Genomic DNA, 15,874 nt, shown 5'->3' with positions numbered 1-15,874 from the left:
AGGGTCTTGTTTTAATATAACTACCGAAGTATAACGAGAGGGTCTACAAAAAGAAGTGAGATCCTAAGCAAAACACTAACATGTACAAAAATGGGCCAAGCCTCGCTTCGTGCCCTCTCCGCCGTAAAAAGTTCTGAGATCCCATGTAGAGCCAAGTCTGCCTTTTGTTCTCATTCAATCGCCAATTGAACAATTATGTTATAAATAAGGTCCTTTTCCTAATTAATAACCAATATTCTTTGACTCTATCATTATTATACATCTTTGTTCGTATCAAAAATATCGTGACTTGGCAAGCGCAGGTGTACTTAAGGTTATGCATAACTCGCCTTATAAACTTGTAAATAGGGTTATGCATAACTCACCATATAATTTGTACATAGGGTTGTGCATGACTCATCTTATAAACTTGTACATATCCCCTCGACCATAAACGATTTAGTGAATATCCCCTCGACTTCCTTTTATTATTACTTATCTGCGATTGCCAAGTCACGATATTTTTGATACGAACAAAGATGTATAATAATGATAGAGTCAAAGAATATTGGTTATTAATTAGGAAAAGGACTTAATTTATAACATAATTGTTCAATTGGCGATTGAATGAGAACAAAAGGCAGACTTGGCTCTACATGGGATCTCAGAACGTTTTACGGCGGAGAGGGCACGAAGCGAGGCTTGGCCCATTTTTGTACATGTTAGTGTTTTGCTTAGGATTATATTATCAAAGAACAATTATTATTCACTTGGCATTATGCCAAATAAGTTTCTGACGATACACCAGGGAATGTTCAATTCAACCTGTAAGTACAATTTGGCGAAATCCTATTAGTAAGGCCAACCACTTCCCATACACACTCAAAGGTCGATCGATTTAGCAAAAGTAACCTGGTTTTTAAGTGACCGGCGATAGAAGTCACGCCATTTCAATACGCGGGTGGGTGGTTACAATATAGGGTTCCCCATCGAATCGATTGGTCTAAAATCAGCAAATGTGGGTACCACAGTCTACTCGATGATGCGCTCTGCTTGCGCTATACAAACCCATTCAATCGGCCTAAGAACGCGACCCTCGGATTTTTGGATGGGGAATTCAAAGGAACCGAAAATTAACATCAAGTTATATGGGAGGTGTAAGGTTAGTTTCACAATTTTAGAGCGGATGCTCGTCCAAATGTCCTGAAATTTTAATGAGAGGTACGTTACAATTCTTCGGAGTAGATTCTATAGCGCGAGCAGCTAGCGTCCTCGAGCGCGTGATCGAGTGGGCTATTGTTGGAGGAACAGCCAGCAAGAACATTATTTCACGCCATCTATGATCTATTGAACTCCGTAAACTGCGAAAATAAAGAAACAGAAATGACGGGTAGCACGCGGTTTAATTAAAAGGGTCCTCGTTAAGAGTTAGTTTAATATATAATTTAGTTTTATGGCGGGTCGGGGTAGAGGAAGGGGCCGTGGTGGTCCGGGTTTATCATTTAACGTAGAACTATTAGGATTCGGACGGGGGGACGCTCTACCCGCTCCAACGGGGCAACCTCCACCAAACTACCCAGTAATATGTCAAAATAAGAACTGACCTTAGATAAATATGGCCAATTAATTGTTTCCATAAAACAGCCTTTGGAGTTTAGACCAGCTCCGCTCGTATCTGGAACAGAAACTGATTATTTGGTAGCCCTAACTGAAGAGCTTTCTCAAGGTTTTGAAACCTCAGAATTCCATGTAGAAAAACAGTCTAAAAAGAAAGATATTGACAGATACTCTGACACGTTCCGACTGTCTGTAAGCGGAAAAAAGGCTAATTACGGTGCCTAATTAAAAATAAAGATGTATAATAAAGGATTATTAAAGTAAACTTAATTAGCTTTGCATTTGCAGATTTTAGTTATTTCCCTAAAGAATTATTTATTGAAAAGAAGAAAGTATTCAAAGCTAAACCTAAAATTAAATTAAAAATTAAGAAGAATGTCGATGTCTCAAAGAAGCTTGAAGTAAAGATCGTACTTTACCTGATTTTCCCTAAAACGTCTAATGTTTTTGATTTTTAACAGGATTTAGAAGCTACAGAAAAGAATGAAAGTGATACTGAAAATAAAGACGACAGCAAAGAAAACGCGGATGACGAGAATGAACAAGAGGAGGAATTTGAAGAAGATGAAGATTTACAAGAAGAGGTAAATTATATTACAAAAACTAGGCCTAATGGTTTATAAGCCACGTTCTAATTTGTTTCGAAATTTCAGGAAACTGATTATGCTTCAAATTATTTTGATAATGGGGAAAATTATTTGGATGAGGAAGATGATAACTTAGACGATGAACCTGTATATTGAACATGAATAAATTTGAAAATTTATTAATTTTTTAGTTAATCATAGAGTTGTTTCATTTCTTTCACTACTTCAAAATGATTTAAAAACTAATAACTGTATAAAGAAAATATTTAGGCACTTTTTAGTGACCCGACAGTATTATAATTATTAATATAGATTTTTCTTAAATGCAGTAGTCAAAAAGTTTTGTTTTAAAAATTTTTTTCTTAAAGGGAGAGTGAATGATTATCGTAATTTATCATTTAATTGTTATATAAATCAAGTCATCTCTCTTGATTGGGTTATTATTTCCTATTATGATATAACTTCCCTCGTTACTGTTAAAAACCCTTTCGTAACTAACCATTTCATTCTCCCTTTAAGCAAATTCGCGTATAGAAATATCACCCACTTTTTGTTATAAAAATAAAATCTTACAATATTCCCTATCTCCTAGATTAAAAATGTTTTTCAACTATCAAAGTTTAAATTGGCTGGAACTGTTTCCGAATTTGTTTCGTTAGTACGCGATAAGGAAGTCACTATGTAGATTCCATACAAGGTTGGGGCTAAAACCCCTAAAATCACAATAGCTATTAGTAAACTGCACCAACTGATGCCCCAACTAGCCCCGTCAAAATTAGTTTTCTTCTCATAAAGGGGTTGAAAACGAGGGGAGGTGAGATTTAACTCTTCCTCAAGGGCTGTTTGCTTGCTTTGAGTTTTGTCCACAATACGTTGAATGTCACGATCCATTTCTTGGAGGAAAGACTTGGATTCTTTACAACCCTCTTCTTGCAACATGTGGCTGATACTGACATGGAAGGTCTTTCTCGATGGGGTATCACTTTCCAGTGACGGGTCATTTACTTCTTGATTTGAAGAGTACAGAATTTCCGCCAGTATACTATGATCTTTGGCTGGTATTTTTAGTTTCCTGACAGCGTAGAATTCGTTGTCATTAATAAAATGATTCAACCTTTTCAGTTCAGCCACCTGTCAATGATAAGGTATAAAGTTGCTAAATGAAGCCAACACAAGCTTGCCATTGATGAGCCTAGAGACTGCAGAGGGAAAGGCTACCTGTACCATCTAATTCACCCACTGCCCCATAAAACCCTGATAAAGTAAAAGTTGAGAGGGGGGGGGGGGAATTTTCTCTAGCCAATCAGTTCTATCCGTATGCCTATTTTCAAAATATTTAAAAACAAATCCCTTTGAGAATAACTTACCGGGCATCCAAATTTTAAAGCAACGCTTTGTAGACTATCACCCGTTTGAATAATATATTGCGCGATTGACTCTTTTCTAGAGGAAGGATTATTCTTATTGGCGCCAGTTGATTCAGAAGCAAATCTTGACCTGGCACCATTTGACTTGCATGTTTCATTAAGTTCAATATTAAGATCATCGCCAGTGGGTATTTCATCATCTGTCACGTCAAATACAAACTCTTGAGAATCATCCAAACCACCGCTAACTTTGGCGAAACCCTTTTGATACTGGGAACGTTTGACATTTCGCTTAGATGTGGAGCGGAAAAAGATGGCCATTTCATGATGGTGGAACTGGCAGTTCTTACATTAGTTACGGATTATTGTTTTAAAGTTTAGATTATAAAACAACTGTTTTCGGATTTCGTCCCGATTCTAGACGTGGCCGAAAAGATTATAAAATACATCGATAAACCGAGTAAAAATAATTTTAAAGTATTGTTTATCGTAAATGATTCACGTAGATACCAGCTGACATGGTTTCAACTTTCACATCCAACTTGTAAAGGTCACTACTAGAAGGCGTTAACCTTGAATATATTATCAGGGCTATACATAAGTTGATTTCCAAATTTTAATAACAGACTATGATTCGGGATCGGGAAGCTAGGCTTACATGAGCCACACTTCTGACTAAACAAAGATATTTTAAGTTTAACACGCTACTACTCATACCGTTTTCCATTGAAATTTATCACGAAGTAGTTTTACCAGAACGAGAGTGGAAATTTTCTTAAAAAGCTTCCCTAGACCTCCCTTAATACTACTCCATGGTGACAGATTGCGAAACAAGTTGCAACTTTCTGTCGTCTGCTTGTACCAATTTTGAATATTGGAAAGGCGGCCCGTTTCTTTTTTTTTTAAATTTAAATAAAATTAAGCCAATTTAATTTAAAATAATGGCTTCGGACGATAAGATAGCCCATTTACAAGAAGAAGCTGAAAAGAGAAAGGCTAGGTTAAGAGATCTTAAAAGAGCGAGTGTAAATGAAAGTTCTGAACCAAAGGAAAAAATACTTCCAACGTGAGAACAAGCAAAAATCTAATAAAAACCATTTAATATTTATTAATTAATGTTTTTGTTTAATTTAATATATAAAAGACCGCAGTTTCGTAGTTATCGGCCACAAGACGAAACGTTAAAAGAAAAAGCATTACCTCCAGCTAAAACAGAATCAAGTAAATCCTATAAACCCTGCCTATAAAATATTAGAATCAAATTTATATTATAAATTTTTTTATAGTTGAAGCTTTGATCGAAGATCATGGGGATCTATCAAAACCGACTCCTTTAATTCAAGAAATTGTAAATGTTGAAACTATTTAATGTAAGGACGATTTTTCACACTGTCTTTTACACAGGATCTTGCAACTCTAGCACCTAGGAAACCTGACTGGGACCTGAAAAGAGATGTTTCCAAGAAATTAGAAAAACTAGAAAAGAGGACCCAAAGAGCAATTGCGGAATTAATTCGTGAGATATATATTTTTTTCAGTTTGGTAATGTTAGTTTTATAACCCTTCTAATTATATTTTAGGTGAACGCCTGCAAGCCAATGCCAATGAAGATTTATCACTTATCGTGGGTGGTAGTAATGTCCAAGAAAAACCACCTGATTCAGATGAAGATTAAAACTTAATTTATATTGCGGTTATTAATTGTTTTATGTGTATATAATGAACTCATTTTGAAATAAAATGTATTTTGACTGGCTTACTGTATGCGATTTTTGTCTGTCTGCTAACACTATATTTAGGCATTTGAGACATTTTGAAATGAACAAAAAAGTTCATATCAAATTTTTTGGGTCCTATTTGGGGAAAGACCTCCCCTAGCTTTGCATAGAACTAGGCTAGCGAACAAAAAACCCACTCTCCAGTCCCGCCTATGATCACAGAGAAAACATAAAATTTTGTTTCTCCTCTCGCTCTCAAATAGACCACCCACTCTCCAGTCCCGCCTATGATCACAGAGAAAACATAAAATTTTGTTTCTCCTCTCGCTCTCAAATAGACAACCCACTCTCCAGTCCCGCCTATGATCACGGAGAAAACGTTACTTTCATCATAAGTTCATGAGCTACGTTCCATAAGTTTGTCACTGGTTACTGAGAGCTTGTCATGAAGTGACTTAGATGAAACGTTATAGATTCTCGTAAAGCGACGCCTGATATTATATTTCTACGCAACGACTTGTTTTATTTTAAGGGTAGCCTCGCGAAGAGGGGGTTACCAGTAGTTATGGTTATTTTTGGACTGTTATTTCACGTCTTTTTTAACAGGGGCAGCTTTGCATCTGCCAGTAATTCGACACTAAGATCGTTTACGTCAGTTGCCGGGTTTGATTCCCCGCTCTAAATGAAGAATAAGTACCAACCTACATCGAAACCAAATTAAAACTCCCTCACTTCCCCTATGTCCACTTTCCTCGCCTGGCCTGGCTCGAATACTAATACTATCTAATAGTAGTCCTTACCTAAGGCTGGCTACCTGTTTTCCTTTGCTAATCGCGTTCTCTTAGAAAGAGAAGCAACGAGGAGAGTGGGAGGCGTGTGGGTAGCTCACGTACTTAAGCCCGAAAAAAATAGGAATTGGTCAAGTTGCGACCGCCACAAGAAGGAAATAATCGTTTATTTACAATTTGTTAGCCGTGTCCGCCTGATTCCAAGGAATCGTAATTTCTGCCTGTTTATTTCTTTTACTCTTACTCTCTGTCTCTCTCAAACACACCTGTTGGCCAATTTGGTCGTCCAGTTTTTACTATAAAAACCCCAGGGTTGGACCCTTTAGAGCCAGATTCCTCGCAAACTTCGTTCAGAACGGATATATCCCATCTTAAAAGGTCTCGGTACTTTTCTCCAAAAACCATCCAAAAATGAGCCGGCCTTCCGTTCTGAGTTTACTTCTGGTGGTAATGTTGTCCGGTTATTGGGTTTTGGTCGCTCAATGCACGGATTTTAATGGAGAAGAGAGAAATAACCAGCCTGAGGTAACAATCAAATTTTTAAACTCCACGAACTCCTCTCTTTACAACTATACTTCCGTTAAAGAACGGATTGCATGCAGTACAGTGAACACTATGTTCATAAATAAAAATAGTTGTTGAACTGGTACATAATTTTAGACTTTGATCAAGTTTTTAGTGTTCTACAAAGCCATAGTTAAAAAATCATTCATTATTTCATTGTCACACAAAACCATTAATTTCTTGAGAATTTGTGAAATGAAGCCCTTAAAGTGTCCTTTATAAAAGGGATATAGCTGGCGACAAATAATGTTTGAGTTGAGCTACTCGTTAATTGTTAGTAAGGATTCTTTGTTATTGCATGTCGTAAAAGTTTATAACATTGAAAACGAGTTCATTTTGTAGTCATATGGACAAAGGGAAAACGTATTATTTCGCATAAAATTGTTCGCATTATGTTCCAGTTCTTGAGCGATTCCTCGCAGAATTTAACTGTAATGTTATAGAATAAGGCAACTAATCCCACATCTTTCACTTCAGTCAGACGAAGGTTTCCTTCGAATGCTCCGAGAAATGCTCGGCTTCCAGCAAGGGGGCAAGAGGGCAGACTCTGTTGGCGATTTTCCATCGGCTCCTGGTTTCATGGGTGCACGTGGTAGACGGTTCAGTCCATTGAAGAGAAGCAACGACATCTCCCCACCTCCCGGCTTTTTGGGAGCCAGGGGGAAGAAGTCTGACATGGACGATTACGCCGATAACTACATTGGAGCAGTGCGTGGTTAATTCTTAAAGAAGTCAAGAAAACCAAAAATATTACCTCTTGGAGACAAGTTTTCTTTTCCCGGAATACGCGTCTTTTATTGTTATTTAATAATTCGTTAAAATTATAATTAAGAATTATTCACGGGTTATAAAAAGGTCTATCTCAACTTGGTTGGCATTTACTTATTTTTGTTCATACTAGAGCTGAACAAATAATAAAAATTTATTTCTACGCCACATTATAATATAAGAGACTCAAAGTTAGCCGGACACTAGCCGAAATAAAACGAAGTTTATACACGTTACCATAACAAAATGTATACGCAAAAAAAGCGTTATTAAAATGAAAAAGTAAAAATTATCTTTTACACATATTATTCGTTTTCAGTGAATCTTTATTATAATTTCATCGCAGTTTTTCAAAATACGAAATACTATATTACATTTTTATATAAAAGATCCCTTTCGTGTTTCTTCAAAATTTGGCCAGTCGAGTTGAGGGTTCGGAGCTCCTCTTCCCTCCCCAGTTGTTGAAGGATCCAGTTCGTTTGATCAGACTTGAAATGTCACTTCTCTTCCCTCCCCAGTTGTTGAAGGATCCAGTTCGTTTGACCTGACTTGAAATACCGCTTCTCTTTCCTCCCCATTGGCCAAACGATCCTTCCGATCTTTTACCGCCCCAAGATAGGAACTTGTGACCGCCTTTTCGTCTCATTACCATGGAATTTGATGACTCGTTAGAATTGTCCATTTGTGACGCGTTTTCATCTTCTTGGCTACCCGTTTGACTCGCGGACTTCTTATTCAAACCCGAACCCACTTTGTTGTCGTTAGGGTTTCCGCTGAAGTTGGCTTCCAACCATTCCAGTAAATTGTCTCCATCATCGCTAGCTTTCCTTTTACCACCCCAGGCCTCAAAAGCTTTATCTTCTCGAGGTCTCTCCACCGGAATTATGAAGACGGACATGTTTGGGTCATACTGACGAAAGCGACTTTTAACCGGAGATGGCGTCCGGCAATCGTGATCGCGTTCCATATCGGCCATAGATACGCGTCTCAGTTGACGGAGTCCAACTTCCCCCTCCATCGGTCCTGGATTTAGTACCACCGTAGTATAGACCCCGGAGAGTACAGTCCAGATGACCAGAAGGGAGTAGAAACGGACAGACTCGAACTTGACCATTCTAATATAACGTAAAGGGTTACAGAGTCTAAAAACGACGACTGTCGCGTCTTCAAAACTCACCTAGCTATCGTCCGCCTCGTTCGAGGGTCGACTGTCAGAGTGAATTACTCATGGACGGCGCGAACCATTTTATACCCATTCTTCAATCAGAAAATATACCCTCCCGTGTATCTAACAACTATTTTTGAGCCTTTCTTGATCCGCTTAGATGACGTTCGGTCTCTTTCAATTAGAAAAGTGCATTACCGTACCTGGGCATCGATAGGGGCTTTTCTTGATAACCACGTTAGCTTACTCTCGAGGGAGTGTCATACCCTTTCTTATAAGCACAAATGTTATTTCCCTCCTAGAATACTTAGGTATGCTTTTACGTTATTTTTCTAGTTGCCTTTTTGCCACTGGGTAGTCTATAGTTACTCCAGTATTTACCCTTTACTTTGCACCAAAATGCGGACACTGTAACATAGATATTCCTGGGAGCATTTATAGAAAGGAGTGAAAAGCAGTATGGGGGAGACGTTAGGGCTTGGGACACTCCTTGTACACCACCCGCGCTCACCTCTCCTTTCTATACGTACTCCCAGGATATTCTGACAAACAAAATGGGGTAGCTTACTTTGAAACCGGGTTCAGCACTCTCACTGTGTAAGTAAGAACATTGGACACCAAAATGGAACCGGGAGGACATGGAGTAATTAAGGTATGATATGATAATGGAATTTCTCTATTAACAAACATGAAACAGCCGAAAATTATATCGTAAAAGGTTTTATTGAGAAAACTAGCCTTTTTTCATCTTCAAAATTTTCATATATAAACGGATGGAAAATGGAATGTCAAATACAACGTATCTGATTTCTCATAGATTAACATTCCAAAAAAAAAATAATAATTATAAACTTAAAGGAAACCTAATATTTACATAATGAACGTTATGGTATATAACTCGATCAATTATAATATTTAGTCTCGTAATTAATATTTAACAAGAAATGGTTTTTGTTGTACTCGTTTGTAATGGAATTATTTACGCTCGTAATCGGAAACAGAATAAATATAGGATTAATTAACTCTTTGGCGTCGATCTGTTCCTAAATTGCGTAAGTATTTAAAACATATTTTTTGGGAATAGGATATAAGGAACAAAAGAACAATTATCCCTAGGAAATTATATTAATAGTAATTTAAAAAAAATCATATTCTAAAATTAACTTCTTGTTATCGTCATAGTGAAACAATTTTACACAGGTAGGATAACTCGTTTGGTTCCAAAAATAATATACAGCCGGTAAGGTCTATTTAGGTGGTTTACTAAGACAACTTTTATTACTAACGTTTGGTATTAAAATTGTGAGAAACTGACATTCTTCCCATTGTTGCAATTTTTTAAAGGAAAGATAAGTTTTAGTATTGTTTATACCTCCGCTTTTTCACAGAAGGTATTAGTGTTTTGGGCAACCTTGTAGGGTTATAAAAACATGGATGCCAAGTTTTAACCCAATGCCTTCGATTTCTTCAAACGTTCATTAAGTTGCTTGTGGGTAGGGGGTAAATAGTTCAAAATTATCGCAGTAACGCGGGTGGCCTTTGCCATGCTCTAACGTATTTTCAAGACCTAAAGGCTAACTGGCAAAAGTGGGGATGGTAGGCCAGTAGCCCCTCTTAACGCGAAAAGTCCAATTCAACTGCTCAAGAACGACAAGAAGAAAGTTTTAAATTATTACCTAAAATGTTTTAAGACACCTTACGCTGTGTAAAATTAATCCACCTAGTCTACCGAGCGACGAAGTTAATCGTGGTTTGCTAATTTGCTTCTAATAATTATAAAAATGCCCGAACAAATACGCGAATGTTTTGTATCATGGCCACTAAAGATTTATCACAGGTTACGCACCGAAGGGATCATATTTGTAAGACAAGAAAAGGAATGTAATAAGACGCGTTCTTGTCTTTCAAATCTAACACTTATCCGTTTTAGAGATCGGTTTATATTTTTTTGGCGCGTGACTATTTATTTAACAACCTTCTTCTCTAAATTAATAAATTCCAGTCAATCGCTTAAGTCGAACACTTTCTGGACTAGGCCTTAATCGAAATTGATTAACGATTCAATTTTAAATCCTAAATAAATTCTTTACTTACCTACTAGTACCTAAATAGCGAATTAAGACGCTTCACCCTTTATTTTGGGATCGTCTGTTCTTATAAAATAAGCTACTTTTTCTAAAGGCACGGAATAGTTATGATGCCATCGACCGCCGCGCCAAGTAGTCGCTTGATTCTCGTCTTTCCAAAAGCCTTGTGGCAAATACACTTCGCGGTTGCGTTTCCCCGGTTCCGTTACCGGCGCAACGATGATTTCGTCGCCAATAGCGAACTGATTTTCTAGTCCGTAAGTAGTCGGGTCGTTGGGAGCTAACCACCATAATGGCCGGACAATAGGCGCCCCCGTTGCTAAGAACTCGCGCAAGCACCTTTGAATAACTGGGAAGACCTTTTTCTTACGGGTCGTCAAGAGTACCTTGGCCACTTTAATGCCATCTAAACCGTAATCCGCTGGTGGGACGGAGAACTGAACGACGGGTAAAAATACAACCATTTGAAGCCAGCGCAGATACAACTCGTTGTCCGGGATGGTACGGTTACCAGGATGGTCAAATTCGGGATTTATACCGGGTATCTCGTCGCCCCCAACAGAACCGGGATTGACTAGAGGATAGCCTAATAGTCCGAGGTTTAATACAGTTGGAATGACGGATTGCAGACCGCGCGAAGAGTCCCAAGTAGATTGACGAGGGGCTAAGCGAACGAATGACAACTTGTTCTGCGATTTAAAACCGAATGAAAGTCCCGTCATGGTACCGACGTTAGCGGCCGTGTCGGCGTAATGGTGTAGGTACTCGTCCGGGTTTACCGAAGAGTGATTAAAATGGTAGGAGTGCGGTAAAAATGTCGATTGACCACCCAAAAAGAAAAACCCATCGATGGTGTATTTGGATTTTAACTCCTTTAACTTGTTGACGAACCACTCCGAAGAGGCGTTTTTAGTCAAGTCAATAATGGCGCAGATTGAATTAGATTCGGGCCAGCGAGTTAACAAAGGCACACGCAATTGAGCATCCGACACGAGGTAGTTACCGGCGGTTGCGTTAGGAAAGATTTCAGAATCCAGACAAACGTACGGATGAACTGTCATAAGGATTTTAAACCCTTTATTTCTTAGAACTTGAAGAATGTTCTCCGGATTGGGAATATTTTCAGATTTAAACTCCAAATCACCAAGCTTATTTTGCCAACTTTCGTCGAAAAAGATGAAGCCTGGATCGTCGAAACCGTGCTGAATAATATGATGAGAAAAGTTCTTCAACGCTTCTTGCGTCATGTGATTACGCAATTTGGGCCACGTGGACCATAGAGGGGCTTGCATGAATTCCGTCGTGCTCAGATTACTAGGCAAAACGGCAAACTGTTTCATCATAGACTCGTGTACCGCTTTTGTATTAGGGCCGGTGCAGATGGTGTACTCCAAGGTTGGGAGCGAACCTCTGGACGGAGATTTGTAAGGGAACTCGTCGAAGTGTGACTCGAAGCACAAATGGTCGTCTCCCGTCGCGTTTAGGCTAACAAAAAGCGGAACGTACGACTCTACTCTAATTCCGATGCCCGAGGAAGAAAGCCAGTACCGTTCCAAGATACCACCGAAGTCGGATTTAAGCAAATCGCCAGTCACCATCGCTTGCATTTTAATCTTCGTGTTACGAAAGGGCCACGATGAATTACGCAACTCACCCATGCCGTACCAATGGGCCCCGCGTAAGTTGAAGCAATCTTTCAAGATTGTACCTTTCTCTAAACTTTCCCAATGAACCGTATAACAACTGACGTTGGTCTCGTGCGCCACGTTGATTTGTAGCCTGGCGCGATACTTCCATTCCATGCAGATGTTGGGGCCCGATGCGCGTCTCAGACTCTGGCAATCGTAGGGGGATAGCTCCGGGGGAATGTGTAAGCCTACGGTGCCTTTCATCAAGTCACCACCGTCGTCGCGAAGGAAGTTGAGGATACGGCGCGTTTCCATAAATTTGATTTTGTCGCCAATCGTCAGTTGCAGCATTTGCTTTTGATACAGGTACCACGTAAATGTCACCGTTGAAACGATGAAGGAAAAGAGGAGAAACAATACTAAGCGGAACCGAAATTCGGGTGTTCGACTTAATTGCACAACTTTATTTACTTTGGCCGCCTGTAAAATATTAAAAGCTTCGTTGATTCGCTGATCTCTTAGATAGGACTGTCTCATTAAAGCGAGTCTCAGCGTCTCACAACACAGAATACCTCGTGGCAGTTGCTAAAACCTTTCAGCGAGGCATCTGAGAGTGAAGACAGCCTAATGGGAAACCTATTTCGTTTCCCGTGACTTCGAGGAAAGACTGTAACGAGTCTCGCTTTAAAAGCAAAAACAATCAAAAGAAAAATCTTACCCCACTTTGAATATTTTTCCTAATTTTGGTCGAAGTGCTTGGTTTGGGTCTTTGGGGTGGCGTCCACGTGGAATCCTCTAGGGTCAACTTAAGGGCTGGTTTGACTTTCCTAGTGGTGGACGGCGTACTCTTGGGAGAATCCCTGGGCGTCGTGTTGCGGGAAGACTGCAGGCTAGTGGCGGACGGGAAAGAAGCGAGGCTGCCATCGGGATTATTAGGATAAGGCGGGGTGGACTGATCGGGACCAATTTCATCGGACTGCGAGGCCGTATCGCCCTGCCGTTGCCTCGCTTTGTGACCACCGGCGGCCGCCAAGGCGATCAAATCCTCGGTGCTGGCGTTCGATCGCATCTCCATCTTCTTCTCTGATGGTACGAGGAAAGAGAAAAAGAAAAATTTCCTTTTGTTAAAGCGGTTTTTAAGGCGCGGATCCGAAAGAAGAGGAAGAACTAGTTTCTTCTCGTCACGACGATAGACGTCATAATACTCCCTCTTTAAATCCCAAACTAAATTGAAGGTTTAACTTTTCTCCAGCATCTAGCTTCAAACATACGAATCCAAACTCTTAAAACGTCGTGTATAAAAAGGAATATAATTCTAAACGCTAAACAACAGTGGACTTAAAGGGCCAGTACAACTATAGCCTAAAGCAGTTACGTTAACAGAATAAATCACTTTTTCAGGGACTTTTATAAAGATAGTATGGGAGAGTTTTCAACTCTGTTCTATGGCCACCAACATGGCGACAAGAACTATTCATAGACTGAGTTGCTGTTATTGACTCTACGTATAGAACAGTGATTAGACAACAGGCATGATAATGAAGTGTAGTTTTTAAATAAATTTATTCACGTAAAAAAATTTATTTTCCCCATGAGATATATCCTTTAAATCAAAGCGTTGCGCAATTTGGCAATGAGGCTTTTCTTTTTGTCCAATTTCGACGTTAAAACTTAATACCATGGTAATACCCTTAAAACTAGTTTAGTATTTTCCGTCTAAACAATTTTATACATCTTTTGCACGACACTCGTATCACGTACGTGTATTCTTTGGATATCAACCATAGATTTGCAATAAGAGTTTCACGAAAAAGTTGTTATAGAAAGAAAACGGTGGAATAAAAATACGTCACAAGATACAGTCACTGAAAAACATTTTACCTCATGAAAAGTGCTATATTTGACAAAAATATTTATAAATTCGGGAAAATTTTAGTTTATACTTCGGAATAACCCATGGTTTAGTCATAGTATCAATCATGGCGAACCAATTAAGATATACCTTACAAAAGATCGATGGAAATAATCGTAGAAAAACAATTATTGCATGGAAATTTTGGTTCACGCCTAGAATACTAATTACTATGTAATAAAACTTGGCAACTAAACCTCCTAAATTAATTTCACTAGAGTTTAGCCTTTCCAATAAAAGATATATTCGTACATACAACCATCTAATGTACGAGACATAATACTCGTAAGCTGGTCTTCTAAAAGGGGGTTACTGATGTTCAAATAAGAACCAGGATATCCTATTTCAGCAAGTAAATGTGTTTGTATACTTTACGGTGACTATAATAACGGGCTTTTATTGTGTTTATTTTTTTTCTCTAGAATCTCGGGCTACGGAACTTCAGACTTCGGAACAATATTTAACCTCAAAAAATAAAAAGTTTAAAAACCCCCACACTTATTGGAAAACAAAAGACTTGCCGGATATCCAAAAACGAGCTAAGCTTCCTAGTAAATAACATTCCGTAAGCTATATGCAAATTGAGTTTATAGCGAGCGCATCAACATAATACAGGGTGTTTCTGATAAGTCTGCCATAAATTAAGCGCGGTGTTCTTTGGGCGATTTTAAGTCAAAATTGTTCAATGACATTTTGTCGTCCGGGCTATACTGTTTTCGAGTTTGGGCTGAGCGATGATTATCAGTCAGTCAGACGGGACTTTTACTTATCAGGTTTATATTTAGATTGCTTATAATATCCCAACTCCTATAAGTAACTCAAATTGTACCAGAAACGATACAACGAAAATCTTAAAATTCAGTGATCTATCAATTTATTCTAAACCACTAGATTGACTATATTTCGTATAATGTAAATGTTTCACCCTTGTAGTCTTAAAATTAAATGGAACAAGGGCATGATGCTATCACGCCTAACTGTCCCAAATTTCAAAAATAAATCATTTTAAAACAACGTAAGCGCAGCCTTCGTTTTCACTAGAACCCAAGGCACACCCTCTGGAAATCAGTAATACAATTTCACATTATGAAACTTACTACGCTGGAGTACTTTCAACAAGGACTGTTCACTATGCCTTTTTTTAATCTGCTTGTTTCTCGAGGGTGGGGCTGGAGGTACCGATTGTGTCCTGGCTCTAATTTCATCATCCAATACGAACTCTTCCTCGCCTTCCGAATGCGTTTCCCCATTTGGTCCACGAACGACAATAACTTCCGGAACAGTCTCCAATGGCCAAGAAGCCCTCGAAACACCATCGTCCTCGGGTAATTGTTCCAAAGAATCAACTGGTTCGGAAACTACTTCCACTTTCACTTTAATTTGCGGAACAGTGACGGTAGGAGTAACGGAAGCCTCGTCTTCCTCGGAGAAGTCGGCTCCCAAGTTATCCATTTTAGATTAAGTACTAATTTAGCGTAGTTATTAATTAAGGATATCGCGACTCCTTTAAAAAAAATACTCTTCAAACTCGGTGGTAGAGATTAGAGAATCGAATACGATTTCGTCTCTCTCTCTCCAACAAACTGAACGGCCCGTAATGAATTGAATTCTGTTTAAAACCTTCGCGTCTTTACAGTCTCGAATTCTTTTTAGCTCATTATGACGAAATTTGTATTGTTCGCCTTTGATTTTTT

The 15,874-nt window shown here is 38.8% G+C and overlaps 5 protein-coding genes across 5 annotated transcripts; 3 read left to right on the top strand and 2 right to left on the bottom strand.

Moving 5' to 3' along the window:
- The first annotated feature begins 1,334 nt into the window (after positions 1 to 1,334).
- Polr3G (RNA polymerase III subunit G) lies at positions 1,335 to 2,378 on the top strand. The gene is made up of 5 exons (XM_089859741.1): positions 1,335 to 1,558; positions 1,624 to 1,813; positions 1,885 to 1,997; positions 2,058 to 2,180; positions 2,250 to 2,378. Exons 1-5 carry the CDS (start codon positions 1,433 to 1,435, stop codon positions 2,337 to 2,339), a joined length of 642 nt encoding a protein of 213 aa, XP_089715867.1. The 5' UTR covers positions 1,335 to 1,432; the 3' UTR covers positions 2,340 to 2,378.
- LOC149609928 (lysM and putative peptidoglycan-binding domain-containing protein 3) lies at positions 2,336 to 4,171 on the bottom strand. Its single transcript, XM_089859740.1, has 2 exons — positions 3,551 to 4,171; positions 2,336 to 3,314 (listed from the first exon to the last, which is right to left on the bottom strand). The coding sequence occupies exons 1-2, from the start codon at positions 3,869 to 3,871 to the stop codon at positions 2,790 to 2,792; spliced, it is 846 nt and encodes a 281-aa protein (XP_089715866.1). The 5' UTR covers positions 3,872 to 4,171; the 3' UTR covers positions 2,336 to 2,789.
- Positions 4,172 to 4,374: 203 nt separating this feature from the next.
- LOC149609927 (coiled-coil domain-containing protein 12) lies at positions 4,375 to 5,306 on the top strand. Its single transcript, XM_089859742.1, has 5 exons — positions 4,375 to 4,616; positions 4,695 to 4,771; positions 4,837 to 4,898; positions 4,955 to 5,066; positions 5,131 to 5,306. The coding sequence occupies exons 1-5, from the start codon at positions 4,492 to 4,494 to the stop codon at positions 5,223 to 5,225; spliced, it is 471 nt and encodes a 156-aa protein (XP_089715868.1). The 5' UTR covers positions 4,375 to 4,491; the 3' UTR covers positions 5,226 to 5,306.
- A 514-nt stretch (positions 5,307 to 5,820) lies between these two features.
- LOC149609926 (uncharacterized) lies at positions 5,821 to 7,693 on the top strand. Its single transcript, XM_089859788.1, has 2 exons — positions 5,821 to 6,581; positions 7,098 to 7,693. Exons 1-2 carry the CDS (start codon positions 6,468 to 6,470, stop codon positions 7,338 to 7,340), a joined length of 357 nt encoding a protein of 118 aa, XP_089715914.1. The 5' UTR covers positions 5,821 to 6,467; the 3' UTR covers positions 7,341 to 7,693.
- Positions 7,694 to 9,257: 1,564 nt separating this feature from the next.
- LOC149609925 (alpha-galactosidase MYORG) lies at positions 9,258 to 15,632 on the bottom strand. The gene is made up of 3 exons (XM_089859744.1): positions 15,278 to 15,632; positions 12,987 to 13,351; positions 9,258 to 12,748 (listed from the first exon to the last, which is right to left on the bottom strand). The coding sequence occupies exons 1-3, from the start codon at positions 15,630 to 15,632 to the stop codon at positions 10,670 to 10,672; spliced, it is 2,799 nt and encodes a 932-aa protein (XP_089715870.1). The 3' UTR covers positions 9,258 to 10,669.
- Positions 15,633 to 15,874: the final 242 nt, after the last annotated feature.

The sequence above is a fragment of the Phalangium opilio genome, unplaced genomic scaffold (genome assembly GCF_054372755.1).
Source record: "Phalangium opilio isolate 3A_F unplaced genomic scaffold, DU_Popi_V2 ptg000344l_1, whole genome shotgun sequence".
Taxonomy (NCBI): Eukaryota; Metazoa; Arthropoda; class Arachnida; order Opiliones; family Phalangiidae; genus Phalangium; species Phalangium opilio.
Note: the sequence above shows the minus strand (reverse complement) of the source record. Positions and strands in the feature narration are given on the sequence as shown.